Source organism: Somniosus microcephalus, chromosome 11, assembly GCF_052327205.1.
Source record: "Somniosus microcephalus isolate GS21.2 chromosome 11, FLI_Smic_1.0, whole genome shotgun sequence".
In the NCBI taxonomy this organism is placed as follows: Eukaryota; Metazoa; Chordata; class Chondrichthyes; order Squaliformes; family Somniosidae; genus Somniosus; species Somniosus microcephalus.
Window position 1 is genome coordinate 217,258,396 of NC_140997.1, and position 17,632 is coordinate 217,276,027.

The 17,632-nt window shown below is 50.4% G+C and overlaps 1 protein-coding gene across 1 annotated transcript in view; it reads left to right on the top strand.

Annotated features, from left to right (window-relative positions):
* celsr3 (cadherin, EGF LAG seven-pass G-type receptor 3) overlaps positions 1-17,632 on the top strand; it is a 383,004-nt gene that overhangs the window by 125,496 nt on the left and 239,876 nt on the right. The window contains exon 3 of the mRNA XM_086001957.1: positions 10,080-10,302. Coding sequence (XP_085858083.1) covers positions 10,080-10,302 — 223 coding nt within the window. The remainder of the gene's footprint in view (positions 1-10,079; positions 10,303-17,632) is intronic.

Genomic DNA, 17,632 nt, shown 5'->3' on the forward strand with positions numbered 1-17,632 from the left:
TGTGGAGAAGGAATCTCACGGGGTCGGTGTGGAGAAGGAATCTCACGGGGTCAGTGTGGAGAAGGAATCTCACGGGGTCGGTGTGGAGAAGGAATCTCACGGGGTCAGTGTGGAGAAGGAATCTCACGGGGTCGGTGTGGAGAAGGAATCTCACGGGGTCGGTGTGGAGAAGGAATCTCACGGGGTCGGTGTGGAGAAGGAATCTCACGGGGTCGGTGTGGAGAAGGAATCTCACGGGGTCGGTGTGGAGGAGGAATCTCACAGGGTCAGTGTGGAGAAGGAATCTCACGGGGTCAGTGTGGAGAAGGAATCTCACAGGGTCGGTGTGGAGAAGGAATCTCACGGGGTCAGTGTGGAGAAGGAATCTCACGGGGTCGGTGTGGAGAAGGAATCTCACGGGGTCGGTGTGGAGAAGGAATCTCACGGGGTCAGTGTGGAGAAGGAATCTCACGGGGTCAGTGTGTGGAGAAGGAATCTCACGGGGTCGGTGTGGAGAAGGAATCTCACAGGGTCGGTGTGGAGAAGGAATCTCACAGGGTCGGTGTGGAGAAGGAATCTCACGGGGTCAGTGTGGAGAAGGAATCTCACGGGGTCGGTGTGGAGAAGGAATCTCACGGGGTCGGTGTGGAGAAGGAATCTCACGGGGTCAGTGTGGAGAAGGAATCTCACGGGGTCGGTGTGGAGAAGGAATCTCACGGGGTCGGTGTGGAGAAGGAATCTCACGGTCGGTGTGGAGAAGGAATCTCACGGGGTCGGTGGGTGGAGAAGGAATCTCACGGGGTCGGTGTGGAGAAGGAATCTCACGGGGTCGGTGGGTGGAGAAGGAATCTCACAGGGTCAGTGTGGAGAAGGAATCTCACGGGGTCGGTGTGGAGAAGGAATCTCACGGGGTCGGTGTGGAGAAGGAATCTCACGGGGTCGGTGTGGGGGAGGAATCTCACGGGGTCGGTGTGGAGAAGGAATCTCACGGGGTCGGTGTGTGGAGAAGGAATCTCACGGGGTCGGTGTGGAGAAGGAATCTCACGGTCGGTGTGGAGAAGGAATCTCACGGGGTCGGTGTGGAGAAGGAATCTCACGGAGTCGGTGTGGAGAAGGAATCTCACGGGGTCGGTGTGTGGAGAAGGAATCTCACAGGGTCGGTGTGGAGAAGGAATCTCACGGGGTCGGTGTGGAGAAGGAATCTCACGGGGTCGGTGTGGAGAAGGAATCTCACGGGGTCGGTGTGGAGAAGGAATCTCACGGGGTCAGTGTGGAGAAGGAATCTCACGGGGTCGGTGTGGAGAAGGAATCTCACGGGGTCGGTGTGGAGAAGGAATCTCACGGGGTCAGTGTGGAGAAGGAATCTCACGGGGTCGGTGTGGAGAAGGAATCTCACAGGGTCGGTGTGGAGAAGGAATCTCACGGGGTCGGTGTGGAGAAGGAATCTCACAGGGTCGGTGTGGAGAAGGAATCTCACGGGGTCGGTGTGGAGAAGGAATCTCACAGGGTCGGTGTGGAGAAGGAATCTCACGGGGTCAGTGTGGAGAAGGAATCTCACGGTCGGTGTGGAGAAGGAATCTCACGGGGTCAGTGTGGAGAAGGAATCTCACGGGGTCGGTGTGGAGAAGGAATCTCACGGGGTCAGTGTGGAGAAGGAATCTCACGGGGTCAGTGTGGAGAAGGAATCTCACGGGGTCGGTGTGTGGAGAAGGAATCTCACGGGGTCGGTGTGTGGAGAAGGAATCTCACGGGGTCGGTGAGTGGAGAAGGAATCTCACGGGGTCGGTGTGGAGAAGGAATCTCACGGGGTCGGTGTGTGGAGAAGGAATCTCACGGGGTCGGTGTGTGGAGAAGGAATCTCACGGGGTCGGTGTGGAGAAGGAATCTCACGGGGTCAGTGTGGAGAAGGAATCTCACAGGGTCGGTGTGGAGAAGGAATCTCACGGGGTCGGTGTGTGGAGAAGGAATCTCACGGGGTCAGTGTGGAGAAGGAATCTCACGGGGTCAGTGTGGAGAAGGAATCTCACGGGGTCGGTGTGGAGAAGGAATCTCACGGGGTCAGTGTGGAGAAGGAATCTCACGGGGTCGGTGTGGAGAAGGAATCTCACGGGGTCAGTGTGGAGAAGGAATCTCACGGGGTCGGTGTGGAGAAGGAATCTCACGGGGTCGGTGTGGAGAAGGAATCTCACAGGGTCGGTGTGGAGAAGGAATCTCACGGGGTCGGTGTGGAGAAGGAATCTCACGGGGTCGGTGTGGAGAAGGAATCTCACGGGGTCAGTGTGGAGAAGGAATCTCACGGGGTCGGTGTGGAGAAGGAATCTCACGGGGTCGGTGTGGAGAAGGAATCTCACGGGGTCGGTGAGTGGAGAAGGAATCTCACGGGGTCGGTGAGGAGAAGGAATCTCACGGGGTCGGTGTGGAGAAGGAATCTCACGGGGTCAGTGTGGAGAAGGAATCTCACAGGGTCGGTGTGGAGAAGGAATCTCACGGGGTCGGTGTGGAGAAGGAATCTCACGGGGTCGGTGTGGAGAAGGAATCTCACGGGGTCGGTGTGGAGAAGGAATCTCACGGGGTCAGTGTGGAGAAGGAATCTCACGGGGTCAGTGTGGAGAAGGAATCTCACGGTCGGTGTGGAGAAGGAATCTCACGGGGTCGGTGTGTGGAGAAGGAATCTCACGGGGTCGGTGTGGAGAAGGAATCTCACGGGGTCGGTGTGGAGAAGGAATCTCACGGGGTCGGTGTGGAGAAGGAATCTCACGGGGTCGGTGTGGAGAAGGAATCTCACGGGGTCGGTGTGGAGAAGGAATCTCACGGGGTCGGTGTGGAGAAGGAATCTCACGGGGTCGGTGTGGAGAAGGAATCTCACGGGGTCGGTGTGGAGAAGGAATCTCACGGGGTCGGTGTGGAGAAGGAATCTCACGGGGTCGGTGTGGAGAAGGAATCTCACGGGGTCGGTGTGGAGAAGGAATCTCACGGGGTCGGTGTGGAGAAGGAATCTCACGGGGTCGGTGTGGAGAAGGAATCTCACAGGGTCGGTGTGGAGAAGGAATCTCACGGGGTCGGTGTGGAGAAGGAATCTCACGGGGTCGGTGTGGAGAAGGAATCTCACGGGGTCGGTGTGGAGAAGGAATCTCACGGGGTCGGTGTGGAGAAGGAATCTCACGGGGTCGGTGTGGAGGAGGAATCTCACGGGGTCGGTGTGGAGAAGGAATCTCACGGGGTCGGTGTGGAGAAGGAATCTCACGGGGTCGGTGTGGAGAAGGAATCTCACGGGGTCGGTGTGGAGAAGGAATCTCACGGGGTCGGTGTGTGGAGAAGGAATCTCACGGGGTCGGTGTGGAGAAGGAATCTCACAGGGTCAGTGTGGAGAAGGAATCTCACGGGGTCGGTGTGGAGAAGGAATCTCACGGGGTCGGTGTGTGGAGAAGGAATCTCACGGGGTCGGTGTGGAGAAGGAATCTCACGGGGTCGGTGTGGAGAAGGAATCTCACGGGGTCGGTGTGGAGAAGGAATCTCACGGGGTCGGTGTGGAGAAGGAATCTCACGGGGTCAGTGTGGAGAAGGAATCTCACGGGGTCAGTGTGGAGAAGGAATCTCACGGGGTCAGTGTGGAGAAGGAATCTCACGGGGTCGGTGTGGAGAAGGAATCTCACAGGGTCGGTGTGGAGAAGGAATCTCACGGGGTCGGTGTGGAGAAGGAATCTCACGGGGTCGGTGTGGAGACGGAATCTCACGGGGTCGGTGAGCGGAGAAGGAATCTCACAGGGTCAGTGTGGAGAAGGAATCTCACGGGGTCAGTGTGGAGAAGGAATCTCACGGGGTCAGTGTGGAGAAGGAATCTCACGGGGTCGGTGTGGAGAAGGAATCTCACGGGGTCGGTGTGTGGAGAAGGAATCTCACGGGGTCGGTGTGGAGAAGGAATCTCACGGGGTCGGTGTGGAGAAGGAATCTCACAGGGTCGGTGTGGAGAAGGAATCTCACGGGGTCAGTGTGGAGAAGGAATCTCACGGTCGGTGTGGAGAAGGAATCTCACGGTCGGTGTGGAGAAGGAATCTCACAGGGTCGGTGTGGAGAAGGAATCTCACGGGGTCGGTGTGGAGAAGGAATCTCACGGGGTCGGTGTGGAGAAGGAATCTCACGGGGTCGGTGTGGAGAAGGAATCTCACGGGGTCGGTGTGGAGAAGGAATCTCACGGGGTCGGTGTGGAGAAGGAATCTCACGGGGTCGGTGTGGAGAAGGAATCTCAGGGGGTCGGTGTGTGGAGAAGGAATCTCACGGGGTCGGTGTGGAGAAGGAATCTCACGGGGTCAGTGTGGAGAAGGAATCTCACGGGGTCGGTGTGGAGAAGGAATCTCACGGTCGGTGTGGAGAAGGAATCTCACGGGGTCGGTGTGGAGAAGGAATCTCACGGGGTCGGTGTGGAGAAGGAATCTCACGGGGTCGGTGTGGAGAAGGAATCTCACGGGGTCGGTGTGGAGAAGGAATCTCACGGGGTCGGTGTGGAGAAGGAATCTCACGGGGTCGGTGTGGAGAAGGAATCTCACGGTCGGTGTGGAGAAGGAATCTCACAGGGTCAGTGTGGAGAAGGAATCTCACGGGGTCAGTGTGGAGAAGGAATCTCACGGGGTCGGTGTGGAGAAGGAATCTCACGGGGTCAGTGTGTGGAGAAGGAATCTCACGGGGTCGGTGTGGAGAAGGAATCTCACGGGGTCAGTGTGGAGAAGGAATCTCACGGGGTCAGTGTGTGGAGAAGGAATCTCACGGGGTCGGTGTGGAGAAGGAATCTCACGGGGTCAGTGTGGAGAAGGAATCTCACGGAGTCGGTGTGGAGAAGGAATCTCACGGGGTCGGTGTGGAGGAGGAATCTCACGGGGTCAGTGTGGAGAAGGAATCTCACGGGGTCGGTGTGGAGAAGGAATCTCACGGGGTCGGTGTGGAGAAGGAATCTCACGGGGTCAGTGTGGAGAAGGAATCTCACGGGGTCAGTGTGGAGAAGGAATCTCACGGGGTCGGTGTGGAGAAGGAATCTCACGGGGTCGGTGTGGAGAAGGAATCTCACGGGGTCAGTGTGGAGAAGGAATCTCACGGAGTCGGTGTGGAGAAGGAATCTCACGGGGTCGGTGTGGAGAAGGAATCTCACGGGGTCGGTGTGGAGAAGGAATCTCACGGGGTCGGTGTGGAGAAGGAATCTCACGGGGTCGGTGTGGAGAAGGAATCTCACGGGGTCGGTGTGGAGAAGGAATCTCACGGGGTCAGTGTGGAGAAGGAATCTCACGGGGTCGGTGTGTGGAGAAGGAATCTCACGGGGTCGGTGTGTGGAGAAGGAATCTCACAGGGTCTGTGTGGAGAAGGAATCTCACGGGGTCGGTGTGGAGAAGGAATCTCACGGGGTCGGTGTGTGGAGAAGGAATCTCACGGGGTCGGTGTGGAGAAGGAATCTCACGGGGTCGGTGTGGAGAAGGAATCTCACGGGGTCGGTGTGGAGAAGGAATCTCACGGGGTCGGTGTGGAGAAGGAATCTCACGGGGTCGGTGTGGAGAAGGAATCTCACGGGGTCGGTGTGGAGAAGGAATCTCACGGGGTCGGTGAGTGGAGAAGGAATCTCACGGGGTCGGTGTGGAGAAGGAATCTCACGGGGTCGGTGTGGAGAAGGAATCTCACGGGGTCGGTGTGGAGAAGGAATCTCACGGGGTCGGTGTGGAGAAGGAATCTCACGGGGTCGGTGTGGAGAAGGAATCTCACGGGGTCAGTGTGGAGAAGGAATCTCACGGGGTCGGTGTGGAGAAGGAATCTCACGGGGTCGGTGTGGAGAAGGAATCTCACGGGGTCAGTGTGGAGAAGGAATCTCACGGGGTCGGTGGGTGGAGAAGGAATCTCACGGGGTCGGTGTGGAGAAGGAATCTCACGGGGTCGGTGGGTGGAGAAGGAATCTCACGGGGTCGGTGTGGAGAAGGAATCTCACGGGGTCGGTGTGTGGAGAAGGAATCTCACGGGGTCGGTGTGTGGAGAAGGAATCTCACGGGGTCGGTGTGGAGAAGGAATCTCACGGGGTCGGTGTGGAGAAGGAATCTCACGGGGTCGGTGTGGAGAAGGAATCTCACGGGGTCGGTGTGGAGAAGGAATCTCACGGGGTCGGTGTGGAGAAGGAATCTCACGGGGTCGGTGTGGGGGAGGAATCTCACGGGGTCGGTGTGGAGAAGGAATCTCACGGGGTCGGTGTGGAGAAGGAATCTCACGGGGTCGGTGTGGAGAAGGAATCTCACGGGGTCGGTGTGTGGAGAAGGAATCTCACGGGGTCAGTGCGGAGAAGGAATCTCACGGGGTCGGTGTGGAGAAGGAATCTCACAGGGTCGGTGTGGAGAAGGAATCTCACGGGGTCGGTGTGGAGAAGGAATCTCACAGGGTCGGTGTGGAGAAGGAATCTCACAGGGTCGGTGTGGAGAAGGAATCTCACGGGGTCGGTGTGTGGAGAAGGAATCTCACGGGGTCGGTGTGGAGAAGGAATCTCACGGGGTCGGTGTGGAGAAGGAATCTCACGGGGTCGGTGTGGAGAAGGAATCTCACGGGGTCAGTGCGGAGAAGGAATCTCACGGGGTCGGTGTGGAGAAGGACTCTCACAGGGTCGGTGTGGAGAAGGAATCTCACGGGGTCGGTGTGGAGAAGGAATCTCACGGGGTCGGTGTGTGGAGAAGGAATCTCACGGGGTCGGTGTGGAGAAGGAATCTCACAGGGTCGGTGTGGAGAAGGAATCTCACGGGGTCGGTGTGGAGAAGGAATCTCACGGGGTCGGTGTGTGGAGAAGGAATCTCACGGGGTCGGTGTGGAGAAGGAATCTCACGGGGTCGGTGTGGAGAAGGAATCTCACAGGGTCGGTGTGGAGAAGGAATCTCACGGGGTCGGTGTGGAGAAGGAATCTCACGGGGTCGGTGTGGAGAAGGAATCTCACAGGGTCGGTGTGGAGAAGGAATCTCACGGGGTCTGTGTGGAGAAGGAATCTCACGGGGTCGGTGTGGAGAAGGAATCTCACGGGGTCGGTGTGGAGAAGGAATCTCACAGGGTCGGTGTGGAGAAGGAATCTCACAGGGTCGGTGTGGAGAAGGAATCTCACGGGGTCGGTGTGTGGAGAAGGAATCTCACGGGGTCAGTGTGGAGAAGGAATCTCACGGGGTCGGTGTGGAGAAGGAATCTCACGGGGTCGGTGTGGAGAAGGAATCTCACGGGGTCGGTGAGTGGAGAAGGAATCTCACGGGGTCGGTGTGGAGAAGGAATCTCACAGGGTCGGTGTGGAGAAGGAATCTCACAGGGTCGGTGTGGAGAAGGAATCTCACGGGGTCGGTGGGTGGAGAAGGAATCTCACGGAGTCGGTGTGGAGAAGGAATCTCACGGGGTCGGTGGGTGGAGAAGGAATCTCACGGGGTCGGTGTGTGGAGAAGGAATCTCACGGGGTCGGTGTGGAGAAGGAATCTCACGGGGTCGGTGTGGAGAAGGAATCTCACGGGGTCGGTGTGGAGAAGGAATCTCACGGGGTCGGTGTGGAGAAGGAATCTCACGGGGTCGGTGTGTGGAGAAGGAATCTCACGGGGTCGGTGTGGAGAAGGAATCTCACGGGGTCGGTGTGGAGGAGGAATCTCACGGGGTCGGTGTGGAGAAGGAATCTCACGGGGTCGGTGTGGAGAAGGAATCTCACGGGGTCGGTGTGGAGAAGGAATCTCACGGGGTCGGTGTGGAGAAGGAATCTCACGGGGTCGGTGTGGAGAAGGAATCTCACGGGGTCAGTGTGGAGAAGGAATCTCACGGGGTCAGTGTGTGGAGAAGGAATCTCACGGGGTCGGTGTGGAGAAGGAATCTCACGGGGTCGGTGTGGAGAAGGAATCTCACGGGGTCGGTGTGGAGAAGGAATCTCACGGGGTCTGTGGGTGGAGAAGGAATCTCACGGGGTCGGTGTGGAGAAGGAATCTCACGGGGTCGGTGTGGAGAAGGAATCTCACGGGGTCGGTGTGGAGAAGGAATCTCACGGGGTCGGTGTGGAGAAGGAATCTCACGGGGTCGGTGTGGAGAAGGAATCTCACGGGGTCGGTGTGGAGAAGGAATCTCACGGGGTCGGTGTGGAGAAGGAATCTCACGGGGTCGGTGTGGAGAAGGAATCTCACGGGGTCGGTGTGGAGAAGGAATCTCACGGGGTCGGTGTGGAGAAGGAATCTCACGGGGTCAGTGTGGAGAAGGAATCTCACGGGGTCGGTGTGTGGAGAAGGAATCTCACGGGGTCGGTGTGGAGAAGGAATCTCACGGGGTCAGTGTGGAGAAGGAATCTCACGGGGTCGGTGTGGAGAAGGAATCTCACGGGGTCGGTGTGGAGAAGGAATCTCACAGGGTCGGTGTGGAGAAGGAATCTCACGGGGTCGGTGTGTGGAGACGGAATCTCACGGGGTCGGTGTGGAGAAGGAATCTCATGGGGTCAGTGTGTGGAGAAGGAATCTCATGGGGTCAGTGTGTGGAGAAGGAATCTCATGTTCGGTGTGTGGAGACCATAAGGAGCAGAACAAATGAAAAATTGGGACCCTGTTTAAAAAAAAATTAAGAAAAAAAATGCTGATATGTTTGCTGGTATTCCAATGTATTTTTACCGACAGCATATAAAATAAGAAATTAACCTTCATACATAGAACCAGTTTCTGTTAACAGCAAATTTAAATTATCTGAGCAGAAAATGCGTTACTTATAAAAGCAATTGTTTTTGTTGCTCACAGTTCTTCCTGTATTTCATCCATGGGGATAAATTGCTTTTAAATGACACGCTTTTAAGTGGAGAAACCTATAAAATCTAACATCGTCCATTAGATAGTTTACAGTTAGACATTACATGACTCACTCTAGGCGTTTCTTCCAAATCTTAACCAACAACTTGCGGCTAAGATGAATAGCTCACTCTGGTCAAGAATTCATTCCCATTTTAAATAATTGTGGGGAAGGGAAAATCCATTCATCGAGAAAACCCACTCAAAAGTGAACTTCGAACATAACTTGTCCTCATCGGAGCTGGAAACTGCTGAGGTCACTGTGACTAGTGATGGTTAATGTTAAGAACTTAGCCTCAAATGTGTTCCATGTATTCCACTCCTTTCAAAAAAATCTAATAATGCAACAATACAATCACACCATCATGCCCCATTTTAAAATATGGAAAAGTTGCAGAGAATTATGGTTAATGGTTTGCAGTGTCCATTTCACTCTGTTTATACAGTGAGGACTGATATTAAGAGTACTTGAGGGTTACTGACCTTCCACGGAAGGAGAACTAAATTAACAGACAGTTAATGCCAAACCGTCCCTGAATTTACTATTATTGGTTATTGATAATTCAGCTCCTTGAAAATTAACCTCAGGAACTCTTTCAAGCCAATACACCAGAGACTGTTATCAATAGCCACTGCATGTGCTAAATACTTGAAGGGGGAAATTTGCATCATTATGGGGAAAGAGCAGGGGAGTGGGACTATTTGGATAGCTCTTTCAAAGAGCCGATACAAACACAATGGGCCGAATGGCGGCCTGATGGTGCTGCATCATTCTATGATGTTTGTATGAAAGCTTAAAGAAATAACAAAAAATTAACAAATGGATGTTAATCTTAATCATATTGCCTCGTGACTTTGATATTGAAAAGAGGTCTTAATAGTGAGACTCCCTCTTTAAAGACCTAGTAATCTCCCTTTGTGGGATGAAACAGCCATCAGAATCCTCTTCGGATGCGATGGCCTTGAGGATGTCAGTATGGTCTATTTACAGATGATTTGGAGGTGTTTTTCCCCATGTCATTGTGAGAATTTTGCAGTAAGATTCCACATTTGTAACAATTTGCTTCACACAGCTGGCATTATCATTCTCGAACTGCTGCAGCACCGCCTTTAACTTAGGGTATTTTACTTGTTTTTAAGCAAGAGACACTGATCAGTAAGTGCAGTAACGTTCCAATTTCCACAGTGTTTATGAGCAGGGAGCGGGCTTGTGTGACAGCACAATCCCAGTTATATCTGATTTAGTGGAAAAAAATTCTATGTATGATGTGTTTTCACTGACCTTTGCGCTTTAACCCTGGTCAGGTGATCACTGCGAAGTGGACAGTTGGTCTGGGCGCTGCTCTCCAGGTGTGTGCAGAAATGGCGGAACTTGCACGAACCTCCCAGAGGGTGGATTCAAGTGTAATTGTCCCTCAGGAGGATATGAGAAGCCGTACTGTGAAGTGACAGCACGATCCTTCCCACCAAAGTCGTTTGTGATGTTTCATGGCCTGAGACAAAGGTTTCACATGACAATATCCCTGTCGTGAGTATTATATACTTCATGCTTTTCTGCCGAGAGATTGTTTTGCTGAAATGAAATGCAGTAATCAAAAATGCTTGCGGTGGTTTGGGGAAATACACTCAATTTAGTAACTATTCCAGTGCAATTTGTGTGCCTTAAAAGAACACTATTGGTTATCAAAACACTCCATGTTATCAAGACACTCCATGGGGCCAATTCAGAGCATGGAGTCTGTCATAAGGGAATAATTTGGAAGCTGTGGTATGGTGCAAATCATGGAGTGTATATAATGTGGGACCCTTGCAGGCTTTTGCTACACAGTTAGCAATCATGTTCAAAATAGCCATTTCTACAGGTTGAAATGAAGTGCATGACAGTTGTAGGGATCACAAGTTTATTCTCGGGATGAGCGGAGTACCTCTACATTTGTTAGTGTCCGGATGCATAAAGATATAGAAAAAGGGAGAACTCACAAAATTGCGGCATTTTAAATACTCCCTCATCAGCCAGAGGCCTCCGAGGCCAGGAGTCATTCTTTAATACAACTGGTGTAGGAGTGGCTCTGTAATCAGTGGAAGGTGGGCCTCGTTACTTACTTTGGTCTGATGGCATGAGTAGGTGGGGATTGGGCTTTGGCTAACGGAGTGTGAGGAGTGGGCAAGGTTTCCTGGTAGAAGTAATGACGGGGTTAGGATTGCTGATTGGAGCAGGTGCAGGAGGCTGGGGTTTACTGACTGAAGCAGGGCAGTGAGATGTGTTGATTGGAGTGGGGGGGGGGGGCGGTGGGGGGGCAGGAGTTGTTCACTGTAGTGGAGGGGGAGGACCAGGTTGCTGCTTAAAGATCTCTTTATGGAATTGGTACGGACACATTTATATAAGCCTCATAGAGGAAGAAAAAATAACTTGGCATAGCTACATGGATCCTGTGCTTGTGACACGTTTTGCATTTCTGGAGAATGTGTACTCGAATGAATTCAGCAGTAAAAAGATCTCACAGGAGACGGGGAAAAAACTACCTCTCTATCCTGTATAGTCAGTAGAAATACCTCCTGCTCTGCTGCAATAGATGCAGTACTAGCTTAAATGAGCGATGTGCTTTTATGTGTGATTGTTTGTGATAGAATTATTAATATCATAATTCTCCTGGAAACTGCAGAATAAGAATACATTTCATTTTGTTTTTATAAGTGAATTAATATTCCTGCTGGCCCACTAGGGCACTATTGTTAATATGGATAGGCTGGGGAATTGCACCCTTGCTTTGGCCTTTCTGTCCTGCATGTGGCTCTCCAGTTAACCCAGCAATGGGCGGAGAGAGGTGAGCACCAATTACGTTAATGGTGCTTGGGAACAGTGATGATGCATTCAACTTCTATTTAAATGAAATGAAAAAGGGATACTATTCATTTTAACGTAATTACATTTCATTGTAGCTGCCTGCTATTTCATTATGCAAAGGTTGTGGGGGTCTTATTAGTTGCCATTCAGATATTTTTATCAGTATTTAGTACAAAGAAATAAAATGGGAAGGGGGTTACAGAATCAAATAAATTAAAGGTCACGACTGAATTCTGTCAGAAATGCTAAGTTAACTGATGTACAGAGAAGAAAGAAACAGACTGTTTAATATTTATAAAATATAACCTTGTTCTGTCCCTATCATTTAGATGTAATCCAACTTAATATTTCAAGTTTCATGGAGAGGGAAAAATTGCATTTTTCTTATTTTGGCTGGTGTGATAAGTTGGAGAGCATGATACCAAGTACAAGTCTTGTTACTGAGAAGTGTATCGAATGTAGCATTTGGTCCCAAAGGATCCAAAATATAATTGCTGGTATGCAGAAGCTAACTGCTGATGGAATAAAACAAATTAGGTCTTTATAAATTGACCCAGGGCAGCAACAATTTTTGTGTTAATATGCGGTGCACAGAGTGATCAGCTGTGAGATTTATGCCTGTGGTTTTCCTCATACACTGATTTCCGAATAGCAGTTGACCAACCGTGCTCCTGGGGGAAGGAGGCTGATAGCAGGGAAGAGATGATTGCAAACAGGGAAGGAAAAGCAGTGTAGTTCATAAGTGCCACTGTTATGTACTATGCTGCAAGAGTGACATAGGATAGATGGTTGGGAGCAGGTAACCAACCCGCCATATTTGCTTGGAAATGGTATGGGACCCTAAAGGGGTAGATGCTGAAAAAATACAAGAAAAGAACAAAAGAAGACTGAGTGTTGCAGTGGGTTGGAGGCTGTATATTCACTTCTCGGACCTGAGCTTGACTTGAGGCCAGGCTGCACTTCTGTGAAATGCATTTGGGCATTCTCCGCCTGTTTCTTGATTGGCATGGGCCCCAAAATGCAGAACAGTTTCTAACTTGCACTAATTGGCAATTTCACACAGTGACGCCACTAGGTGGCTGATGTGCGAAATGGAAAATATCATCCATTCAGTAGGAGGGGGTTGTTCTGAAGTTGGGGCTGAGCCATATTGTTGGCACTGAGTAGAGGTAGTTCTACTCTGGATCTAACCATGCTGTACCTGTCCTCACCCCATCTTACCTTCTACAGCCCTATGTTCCAGACCCCAACTTCTGGTCATCTTAAGCTGGGCTCATGTGCAGGCTCCCCTTTATCTGTTCTACCATGGGCCATCTTTCCCTGCTCTCTGGAACTCGCTCCCTCAATCCATCCATCTTGCTACCCCTCTCTGCACCTTCAAAAACCTTCTCAAAACCTATTTCTTTGACTATGGAAATAAGAGGCAACGAGAGTATGAGAATAGACTGGCAGCTAACAGAAAAGGGAATCCAAAAGTCTTCTATAGGCATATAAATAGTAAACGGGTAGTAAGAGGGAGGGAGGGGCTGATTAGGGACCAAAAAAACCTGGGCATGGAGGCAGAGGGCACAGTTGAGATACTTTGCATCTGTCTTTACCAAGGAAGAAGATGCTGCCAAATTCATAGTGAAAGGGGAGGTAGTTGAGATACTGGATGGGCTAAAAATTGATGAGGAGGAGGTACTAGAAAGGCTGGCTGTATTTAAAGTAGATAAGTCACCAGGCCTGGATGGGATGCATCCGAGGATGCTGAGGGAAGTAAAGGTGGAAATTGCGGAGGTACTGGCCACAATCTTCCAATCCTCCTTGGATATGGGGCTGGTGCCAGAGGACTGGAAAATTGCAAATGTTACACCCTTGTTCAAAAAAGGTGCAAGGATAAACCCAGCAACTACAGGCCAGTCAGCTTAACCTCTGTGTTGGGGAAGCTTTTAGAAACCATGATCCGGGACAAAATTAACAGTCACTTGGACAAGTGTGGATTAATTAAGGAAAGCCAGCACGGATTTATTAAAGGCAAATTGTTTAACTAACTTGATGGAGTTTTTTGATGAGGTAACAGAGAGGGTTCATGAGGGCAGTGTACATGGACTTCCAAAAGACGTTTGATAAAGTGCCACATAATAGGATTGCCAGCAAAGTTGAAGCCCATGGAATAAAAGGGACAGTGGCAGCATGGATACGAAATTGGCTAAGTGACAGGAAACAGAAAGTAACGATGAATGGTTGTTTTTTGGACTGGAGGAAGGTATACAGTGGTGTTCCCCAGGGGTCGGTACTAGGACCACTGCTTTTCTTGATATATATTAATGACTTGGACTTGGGTGTACAGGGCGCACTTTCAAAATTTGCTTCAAGAGCACATAGACAGGCTAGTGGAATGGGCGGACACGTGACAGATGAAATTTAACACACAAAATTGCGAAGTGATACATTTTGGTAGGAAGAATGAGGAGAGGTAATATAAAGTAGGTGGTGCAGGAACAAAGCTACCTGGGGGTATATGTGCACAAATCGTTGAAGGTGGCAGGGCAGGATGAGAAAGCGGTTAAAAAAGCATACGGGATCCTGGGCTTTATAAAGAGAGGCAAGGAAGTTATGATGAACTTTTATAAAACACTGGTTCGGCCTCAACTGGAGTATTGTGTCCAATTCTGGGCATCGCACTTTAGGAAGGATGTGAAGGCTTCAGAGAGGGTGCAGAAAAGATTTACAAGAATGGTTCCAGGGATGAGGGACTTCAGTTACGAGGATAGACTGGAGAAGCTGGGGTTGTTCTCCTTAGAGCAGAGAAGATTGAGAGGAGATTTGATGGAGATGTTCAAAATCATGAGAGGTCCAGACAGAATAGATAGAGAGAAACTGTTCCCATTGGCGGAAGGGTCGAGAACCAGAGGACACAGATTTAAGCTGATTGGCAGAAGAACCAAAGGTGACACAAGGAAAAACTTTTTACTCAGCGAGTGGTTAGGATCTGGAATGTACTGCCTGAAAGGGTAGTGGGGGCAGATTCAATTGTGGCTTTCAAAAGGGAATTGGATAAGTATCTGAAGGAAACATTTTTTTGCAGAGCTACAGAAAAAGTGGGGGGGGGGGTGGAGTGGGATTAGCTGAAGTGCTCTTGCAGAGAGCCGACATGGGCTCGACGGGCTGAATGGTTACAATACAGAAGGAGACCATTCTATGATTCTATTCTATTATTCTATAGGGGAAATTTTCCAGGACGGTCAGTGGGCACGTTCGGTGGCGGGTTGGGTGGGGAAAAAATGTTTTTGACAACGGGTCGGGACCCCGCTGTGAACCCGCCGCCACGCACCTTTCCCAGATGTCGGGTCTGTCGGCGCTGAATAGACCCGACACGCAGCGGCGGGATGGGGCCATTCAGGTCATTATGACCTTGTTAACAGCCCATTAAGAAGTATTTTGAGCTCACCGTTACATTTTACAAGGTCACCCACGGGGTCCATGCTGCGCAGGGATCATGTCAGGTATGTAGGTCAGGAGTTGTATGACCATAGAGTCATCTCCTTACTTGACAGCTTGAAATGTGCTATAAAAGCTTCCATCTCGCATCTGTTCACTTTCCAACCTCAGAAGCTGTTGGTTACTGCATTTGGAAGACAAATTGAGCTTTAATGCCGGTTGCAAGTGTTTGTAGTAAACTCTCTATCCAGTGTCACCTCATTGGAACAACCTCTCTCACCATTGACAGATTGCTTCTGTCATCTAAAGTTCACCTGCCATCTATTACATCAGCATCAGTGCCCATGAAACTATCTCACCATGGTCCTCAGAATCAGCCCCAACACCAACCTTCTCTGCAATCAGCTGATGCTGCACAGGGCATCAGCACCTGACCACATTGCTGCCAGGGATGGCCTCACCATGGCCAGATTTACTTCACTTGACGCTGTACACCCAGGATGCCACATGATGGCACCACCCCACACCAACACCATAAAGCATTCCTACAGTGCCCAAGCCATTCCTTTCACGCTCATCACCATTGCGGGGGGTACCTTTATGTCTCACCATTCACTGCAACTCACTAAGCCACTTCCAAAGGTGCACACAGATCTATTCAAGAACGCAAAGTGTTGAAAATAAGAGTTTCAATGTTTGATACCACATTAACAGAAACTTTACATGAACATTAGCTAAAACACCCAAGTGCCTACCCTTGTGTGTTGTTAGTTGGTATGATTGGACTAGGATGTGGGTGAGTGTGAGGGGTGGCTAGTGAGATGGGGAAGTGATAATGTAGATAGAGAGGGATGGGTGGAGGTGCACGGTAAGTTGGTGTGAGTAAGGATGTGCAGGATTGGGCAGTGAAGGCAGAGTGATGGGGATGTGATGAGTGGCACAGCAGGATGTGGTTGAGTGTGACTTTGCAGTAACGTTTCGTGATCTACCGAGATCATTGAAAGGTTTGCGCCACTGCAGCCTGGTCCTCCTAACGACATCATTGCTTGTGTCCTCCTGTGCAATGTGCAACCAGGCTGCGTTGGTCTCCTCGGGAGGTCTCTGCCACCCATTGGAAGGGAAGAGAACCTCCCTGCGTGCTGCGACTCCCTCCATAAACATATGGAGGGGGTCATGGGGGAGCCTGGGTGCAGTCCTGTGCACCTCTGTGCAGTGCTTGTCAGTGTTTGCAGCACCTCAATGCTGTAGAACACTAACAGCACAACCGTCAGAATCAATTTGCGCATGGTCCCTTTAAGGAAACCGCCTGATGACGCATCATGAAATGATGTCATCAGACCCGCTTCCTTCAATTGGCAGGGAAACGCGCTGGGCGGGCTTAACAAGCCCAATCAGGGGAAAATAATTTTGGACGGCGGGATGGAGACCGCAGCAGGGGCGGGAGCCGCCACTGACGTCGCCCGCCATGGACCCGCCAAGGTTGGTAAAATCCAGCCCTATGATTCAGTCATATCCCCTAACTCCTCTATTGCTTAACATCTGTTTCTTCACTGAAGTGCCTTAGGGACACTCGTTACATGAAAGGCACTATATCAATGCAAGTTGTTATCTTTAGTCACGTCACTCACTCCATTTAATTATTAGATATTGGTCATTGTTCTGCTCTTTTACCAGAACCTCATTCCTGATCCACTCTTGCCACCCGGTCCCATTGATCGTTCTGAGCCACTTTTAATTCATTGGTGCTGGCTTTATTACATTCATTGAGCGATGGCTAAATCTTAAGTTTTACTGGCAGTGAGAAGCTGTTTTGTTTCTGAATTTCTTTTTAACAGGCAACATATTTGAAATAAAGAATAGATTTGCCTTCCAAAGCTAGGCTTTATTAACTTTAAAATCTGCAGCACATCTTCCCACATCCAGTCCCAACCAAAGCTGGAAAAGAACTGAATTTAAGGTGGCCACAACACATCATGTGATCATCAACTACCAATGAGATTACAACATATATCCCAAGGCAGTTAACAAACAACCAATCACAATACTTTTACTAAACAAGGAATAATCACCACATTCACCCCTCCTTTTAAAATATATTCCAACCTAAATAACCTTTACAATTTATAATTAATTATTTACAACGAAAACTATGCACAACAAGAATAAAACTGTTCACATGACACAATACTAAGTGAACAACAACAAATAGTAACATTGCACATAAGTATTAAGTATCTCTCAACTAAAACAATATACTATAATATTTCAACAATTTTAAAACATTACTATCAATTTAAAAGTCCATTTTCAATCGGTCGACCGGATATCTTGTTCGTGTCGACCTTCTTAACCTTGGTGAAATTCCTTGCCCTCCCACACCAGAAGGCACAGAAGTATCTTCAGCAGGAAGGCTATCCATATCCCGATTTTCCACGGTTTCCGGATTAGAAATCCCATCAGAAGGTAAACTGGGACGGTCATGAACATCTATCAAGGGCTGACTAATAGAAGTATAATTATCTGCAATCGGATTGGAAATATTCGTAGTATCTGTAACAGCATCCACATTATCTGAATCATGACTATTGTT